The sequence below is a fragment of the Pteropus vampyrus genome, unplaced genomic scaffold (assembly GCF_000151845.1).
Source record: "Pteropus vampyrus isolate Shadow unplaced genomic scaffold, Pvam_2.0 Scaffold295, whole genome shotgun sequence".
NCBI lineage: Eukaryota > Metazoa > Chordata > Mammalia > Chiroptera > Pteropodidae > Pteropus > Pteropus vampyrus.
This window is the reverse complement of record NW_011889076.1, coordinates 681,746-689,349: the sequence shown is the minus strand read 5'-3', so window position 1 is coordinate 689,349 and position 7,604 is coordinate 681,746. Positions and strand designations below refer to the sequence as shown.

The window sequence follows — 7,604 nt, the reverse complement described above, 5'->3', positions numbered from 1 at the left end:
TGCTTTTTTCTTTTTCCTGCTGAACTGCCTTGGCGAGAACCTGGAGTGTCCGTAGCAGCATTATTCAGGAGAAACAAAAGCCAGAAACAACTCCAATGCCTAGTGACTGATAGATAATGGTAAAAACTGCATCCACCCACACCGTGAACCTTATTCGGCAACAGACAGGAAAGACTTATGACACACGCTGTGACGTGGAGGAACCCTTAAGACGTCATGCTGGGTGAAAGCAGCCAGGCACAAGGGGACACAGGGTGTGTGGCTCCGCTCATGTGACAAGTCCGGAACAGGCAGACCTACTCAGGCAGGAAGGAGAATGGGAGTTACCTCCAGCTGGGGGCGGGGGGGTGGATGACGCTGGCGTGTACACGCTGGCTTTGCAGAGTGATGACAGCGTTCTCGACGTGGACCGTGTGACGGTGTGATGGCAGTTACGCCAAACGCTAAGAGAGTGGCACATCGGATGGTCTGCCATTTGAAACAAACAACTGCTGCATCTGCTAAAATTTCTAAGTTGCTGAGTTGCTAATAAATCACGTTTTAAGCAGTTTAAACTGACTAGCATTTCTCATCGAATGAATAAATAAATATTTGTGTGTTATTTTGCCATTTGAATAAATGTATTCCCATCTCGTTGGATTAAAGAAAATGAAACATTTATGTAAATATTCCTTTAGGTGAGTGGCGCATATAATTTCTTAACGTTTTAAGATAAAAGCTGACAATATTTTTTTAAATTCCAAGGGTTATTTCGCAGCTGACTCTAGAACTTCCTGTTTGGTGAGCAGGAAGGTCAGGGCTGGCCTCAGACTTTCCATACCTCTCATGCAGCAGGTGATATGGTCAGATTAGACCAGCTACTAAAGAGTCAGGAACGCAAGCTTATTTTTCAGATCTTAAGTAAGTGTCATGGTTTCAATCAAGAGGTAGTTTCTACAATTTTTGTCATCTTGATATAGCAGAAGTTAACATGTCCCAAACTTGACACGTGGCCAAGGGGTGGGACTGAGGAAGGCAGAGGCTCAGAGAGCCACCAGGTCACAGCATCCTAATGCCCTGGTCATGATGGTGGCTCCATGGACAGAAAAGGGCTTTTGACAAAAGGTTTGTAATTCATGAAAGAAAAAAAAAAAAGCTGTAGCTCTTCAGTAAGCAGGATTTTTGGACTACACTGAGCAAAGCGGGCAAAAAGGAAATTAATTTTCAAGGAAGAAGTCCTGCAGGCATCATCTCGGGGTGGTGACAGATGTGACGCACAACCACAGGGAGGAGGCCTCGTCGGAGCAGCAGATGCGGAGCCGTCTGGTCAGATGTTCCTGGACGGGGCTTTGGCCTCGCACCAGAGCTCACACCGCGGCAGGAGAGCGCAGGGGCTGTACCAGAGATGCGCCGGGCTGAGGGCTGCCTCGGGACCGTGGTGCTCCGTGCCACGCGCTCGGTCTGAGCACGCCCGGGGGGCGGCTGGGCGCCCAGGCCCAAGGACAGTGCTGAGTGGCTGCGCTGGCAGGACCCGTGCCCTACAGCGGCAAACGCCGTCGCCGTCCTCGGGCGGGTGGGCCAGCGCTGCACAGTTCGAGCCCCGCCCGTGGGCGCAGCGCCTGGCGACCACCCCGCACGGGCCGGCAGCGGGCCGCCCGGCACAGAGGGCGCCGGCGCAGGAGACGCGCACGCGATCAAGCGCAGGCCCCGCGGCTCTGTGGGTAACGGATGCTGCGGTTAAAATCGAGTCCCAGGAAACCTGTCGTTCCGCGTGTTTTAGAAGCGGCTTTGTTCTACGTGGGGACGGCGCTCTCGGGAGCGGGAGTTAACGTCCGGCTTCTACAGGCTGCGCCCCGAGTTCCGTTCTAAAATTTATGAGTTCTCTGCAGCATTGTTCTTTAAACAATGGCACTGTCAAAGGCCACCGGTGAGAAGATTCAGGTTCTCCCAGCGGATTAAGTACAAATGGCCTGCCCTCCGGTTTCGGCATCGCTTGCTCATTTATCACGTCACGTCTAGTATTTCTGGTCAGTGTCGATACCCTCTGCGTCCCGGCAGTTAACAGATGTCTCCTCTTGTCGAATGAGTTACTTTATGTTTCACGCACTGGCGGCCGCAGATGTGTCACTATAGCAACATCGTTAATCTCAGAGCTCACCGGAAACGCGCACTCCAATCAAGCCTAATTACTCCACGTTGCTTTCTCGTCCGCGAGGAGGAAGCCGCAACGCGGTTACTGGGGTGCTGCACCCTGCTGCACGTCCCCAGAAGCTGAGAGATGCTTCTTGTCAAAAAGCTTCCGGATGAAGCACCAACCGATCCACTACCTGTGGGAGCGTGGGGGTCCTCTGACAGTGGCTCTCCCTTTGTCACTTGAGCTGGACCTCAGGCCACTCGGGTGGGGCCTGCGAGCTACGCTCCGCCCCTCCCTCTGACTCTGAGGGCTCCACCGAACAAGCACCGTCTGTAAGACGCTCTGCTGGACGGTGGTGGAGGTCACCGAGGTGACCACTAAGACCGGACCAACGCTGACTTCCATCCTGAAGGGGCGAGGGGAGAGCTGCGTTGTTTGTGACCGCTTAGGTTCCTGGAATGCACACAAGTGAGCACCGGACACGTGCCCGTGCCACAAGGGCGTCAGAGGCACGGAGGGCAGCCTCCGGGGACTTTGTGGAGTCTGACCACGCAGTGCACTTCTGTGTGCTCAGCCGTCCCAGCTCCCTCCCGCTGTGTGGACCCAAGCAGACCTCCCTGGCTGAAGGCAATGGCTTTGCTCAGAAGGGTTAGGGGATTGGTTGGCCAGAGATCACACAACGAGGACTCAACCCAGGTCTGCCCGTGTGAAAAGCCTGCGTTTACAGTCGAAGTGAGGATGTGACTGAACCCTATCTACCTGCTCGCGGTGATAAGAATGACAATCAGCCCCCCATCTGCACGCCTACCAGCTGGGCAGGGTGGCCCCGACACAGTCACAGCAACACCCCCTCCTCCGAGCGCCCTGGCCAGTGACCCGAGGCCAGACACCCTCAGGAAGGAGGAGACCAGCCCTACATGTGTTTTGTTCCGGTTTCTTTTTAATTACATTATATTTTTACTGCTATTCTAATAGGCATTTTTAGAATGAAGGGTCCCAACTGTTGCGGGTGCATAAAAACGCAGTTTCATTTTGATATTGAGTTTAGTCGTGGAACCAGGCTGTCTCATAATCCTGAAAATCTTCCTGATGGCCCTTTGGGTAGAAATCGCTGCGTTTGTTTCCTGGGGCAGAGTTTGCGTGTCCTGCTCTACTTGCTTTGGCCCCTGAGTGTCCTGACTAGAGAGGCCCAGGTCACCGGTCTGGGCGCCAGTGGGCACCCACTGCTGGCACTGGGCAGCTGGTGGCCGCACGCCGGCTCTGGACCAGGCTCTCTTCTACATTCCGGGGGTGCCCTGCAGGGGCCATTCGGGTTCGGGTTTGCTGTGCTCCCCGGCCTGAGCTCCAGGAACGCGTCTGTGTCTGGACCCTCTGGCGACCCTCTGGCGACCCTCCTGCCTGCTTTCTGTCATCGTTACCATTTATTCTTCAAGCTCCCCTCCTGTCAGCTGCGGCGGCAGCCGGGGAAGTCCGAAGACCCTTCCTAGGCCGACCTTGACCTGAGCCCCTCCAGCTAGTCCACCCTCCACATCCCACAAGGACAGCCCAAAGGAAAGCCGCATAGTCCTGCAGGTGGACCAGCCTGCTCTGCGGCGGACCTGTGGCTTGACCATGAGGCTGACATCTGTGGAGTGTGACCTCCACATCAGGGACCGCGGGGCGTCTCTTGGCTGTGACGCCGGGCTGTCCTCCCCTGTGCCTCCATGTTTGGCTGTCGGGAACGGGCTTGTTCTTGAGGGAGCTAGGCTGTTACTTTCACCTAAAAACTGCCACTTTCCTAAAGGCTTGTCTTTAACCAGCTGATTTCCGTCCTTGATCGTTATACTGCAAATATTTTTTCTTCTTTTAGTTGTGTATCATATTTCTATTTCTTGTCTTACTGCAACGGCTATAGTAATGAATGTTAAATCACGTGTTCTTAGCAGATTTCTCCTCTTCCTGACTCTAGTGAGAATTTCTCTAATATTTTATTAAAAATACTGAATTTTACTGAAGATATTTTCTTTACCGTGTTAATACAAATATTCATTCATTTCTGGTTCACTAATAATTACTAGAAATTTAAATCATAAAGCAAAATTTTCACCCTTAGATACAGCTTTTATTATACTGCTGGGTTCAGTCGTCTTTCATTTAGTACATTACACATGGACAAGAATTCTCCAATGAAAAAAGGAAAAAGCCAAAATAAGGACAAATAGAATTTGGGGCATGAAAACAGGGTACAGAGGAGCTTACAAGCACCATTCCATAAAAAACAAGCAAATTTTGCTCTTAAGAAGCCACCAAAGAGGTATAATAAAGGCAGCTGAATAAAACAAAAAACAACAGTAAGGCTGGAGAAAGTTCCAAATATAGAAACACGTCACTTAAATCTCTAAGAATTTAATATTTTGCTAATTCTGATCATACCATCATATTAAGATGAAGATAACTTGTGTGTCAGTTTTCAAGAGCAGAGTCTGAGAAATTCTAAGTATGAATCAACAGCTACACACACCCCCATAAACCTCAGTGGACACACACGGCACACACACACACACACACACACGCACACACACACACACACACACACGTAACCGTTATGTGGACGCACACATAACAGCCCATCCATGCACAAACACATACTCCCCACAAACCTAGGTAGACGCGCGCACGTGCACGCGCGCGCACACACACACACACACACACCCCCATGACCCTGTGCGGACGCACACACTGCAGCCCCTCCAGGCGCACACGCATGGGCGGTTACCTGTCTTGTCCGTGAGCAGATAAACGAGGCGCCCCAGCTCCTCCGGGATGGTGCTGGTCCGGACGACTGTGCCAGGAATGTTCTCGTCTCTCATGACCATCCAGCCATATGCCGCTTTACCCATGTCCAAGTTCACACGCAGACTGCCAAGAAAAACCCATCGCGGTCGTTAGTAGGATGCAGCCTGCGTAACGCTTCCACGTGCACGGTTTCCGCGTGATTTCACGTGTGATACGCATTACCTTTAACTTTCCCACAGACCTTCGTGCACCCTAGACATCTCTGCAGGTGACGGAGTCAGGCTCTGTCCGTGCGCGGAGGGCCACGGGGCTCAAAGCCAATCGGGTGGCCCCCTACTAGGGACAGGTATTCGGAATGGGGCTTCCTGTTCATCCACCTACCCTGGAACAAGAGCTCACCGGACCCTGCCCCGCAGTGAGGAGGCCGTGAAGGACGGGCTCCGGGCGGGCCAACAGAGGCTGCGGGGCCAGGTCGCGTGACCTCTCAGAGGGGCGTAAAGGTGGCGGCTGCAGGGCAGGCTCGGGGAGCGCAGTGGGTGCGAGGACCAGAGGGGCCGGCCAGACCGCGGGGCAGCTGGGCCGGGCAGTCGGCTCAACGGAGGCCCTGAGGCCAGGAGACATTCTCAGCATCTTCAAAGGGTCTCGCTCAGATTTACAAATGTCTTCTCCTCTCCACGTTACGGAGATCCAATGAGGACATTATAAACAGTGCACTACGAATGTCTTTTTATGAGAAACACAACGCGGATCTTAAAAACAGCAAGACACAGGCCACGGCGCTCTGCCCGGAGGCGCAGCAGAGCAAGATCCACGAAGCGTCTGAAGCACGTGGACGGACGGACGGACCCGCTCTGTAGGACGGGGCTCCCGCCGAGGGTGCCAGGCTCGCCCGGGGTGCCACCGCCCCTCCGTCTGGGCCCGCGCAGACAGGACCTCCTTCCGGAGCCCCCAGGCCAACTGGCTGCAGCCGGTGTCCCTGCGTCCCCCCCGCAGCGTGCCGAGTGGCCGTGCTACGTGTGTGTGTCTGTCGCGCTTGGTGCCGGCCGCCCCCTCCCATCGTCTGAAACACCCATGTTTCTTCTTTGATCCAGCTTTTCACTGAGATTCTTTCTCCCAAACGCTGTACTTAACCTGAATCCACGCAAACACATTCCCGAGGTGGAACCTGCTCCCTGAACGCCCCTTTCGTGTCCTTGCCTGACTGTCCCGGACGCCCGTCACTACATGGCCGTCTCCCGGGTGGGGGGAAGCAGACGTGCCCTGGGGACAAGCTGCCAGGGTCCAGGGACGGGCTGCAGTCTGCTCGCTTCCTATTCTGATCCCACGCCTGAACGAAGCCGTTTCTTTGAGGCCTCCATCATACCCTACAGTCTTCGTCGGTAACTACAAAATTATTCGAACAGGAACTTAACGTACTTAGAATATAAGAGAAATGTGTAACAAAACAAAAATGCCATTTTTTCTGCTCCATAAGTTGGCAATAATTAAAAAGCTTGAGAGCGGCACATGCTAGTGAGGCTGTGGGGAGACAAGCATGTCGCTAGATTGCAGCAGAAGTGTGGACCAGCAGGGCCACCGCAGAGGGGGCTCTGTCAACGTGCGGTGATGGAGCTGCGTCTGGCGTGTGACCCACCGCTGTGCGTCCAGCAGCCTCCCACCAGGAGAGCCCGTGCGTGTGGCGGAATGTACAAGGACAGCGTCCACATGGCACTGATCATACAAACAAGCGTGAAAGCATCTAACCGCCCAGCCACAGCCTAGTTAGAATCTGGCCAAAGAAAAGCAAGTTCAAACAGATACACATACCATTCACGAATTTACAAAAACGCACAAACCCGTCACATTTACGGGACTGGCTGCGTGCACCAAGGCCCGGGACCTGCCGCAGTGCTGCACTAGCGCAGGGGACCCCAACCCTGGGCCCCACCTGTCAGGAGCCGGGCCACACAGCAGGTGAGCCGTGGGCGAGCGAGTGAAGCGTCATCTGCATTTTCAGCCGCTCCCCAGCGCCAGCATTACCGCCTCAGCTCCGCCTCAGGTCATCCGGCCTTAGACTATCACGGGAGCACTGGTCCCTGGGGACAGAAAGGCGGGGACTGCCGGCTTAGATGGCAGGAGGCTGAGCCTCGCCTTGGGTGAAGGCTGAGTGAGTCCCCAGGAAAATCGGGCACAGCGGCAGCTCCAGCAGCTCAGGAAGCTTGCGAACAGCTAACGCACCGCATTTTGAGAGCCTGCCGGCGCTGGGGTCCAGTCCTTACGGAGGGAGGCAACCTCGGATCTGCTCTTCGCCATTGCAGCTTTGTAATGTCAAGAATGTCTTAGAAATGCCCAAGCTGTTGTTCACATCAACAGTTTGCTCCTTTTCACTGATGTACTCGCAGTACAGATGTGCCGGTCTGTTCATCCAGGTGACGCTTTTCTCTGAAGTTTGCGATGACATTACGGTTATGAGTCGCTTGACGACGAGGCGTGTTCTGAGGAATGCATTGCTGAGTGATGTCGTTGTGTGAGCATCATGGAGTGCCCTTACACGCACCTCGGTGGTGCAGCCCGCAGCCCAGGGCTACAGGCCCGGACAGCACGTTACTGTGCCGAGTCCCGTAGGAAATCGTGGGTGTCTGTGCATCTAAACACACGCAGACAGAGAAAAGGTGCGGTGACTGCGGTACAAAGGGTAAAAGCAGTACACCTGCCAGCGCGCTTACCTGGTGGAGCC

The 7,604-nt window shown here is 54.2% G+C and overlaps 1 protein-coding gene across 1 annotated transcript in view; it reads right to left on the bottom strand.

Moving 5' to 3' along the window:
• Window positions 1-7,604, bottom strand: part of LOC105303019 (probable phospholipid-transporting ATPase IIB) — a 171,392-nt gene that overhangs the window by 53,985 nt on the left and 109,803 nt on the right. Inside the window, exon 13 of the mRNA XM_023521125.1 lies at window positions 4,869-5,011. Coding sequence (XP_023376893.1) covers window positions 4,869-5,011 — 143 coding nt within the window. The remainder of the gene's footprint in view (window positions 1-4,868; window positions 5,012-7,604) is intronic.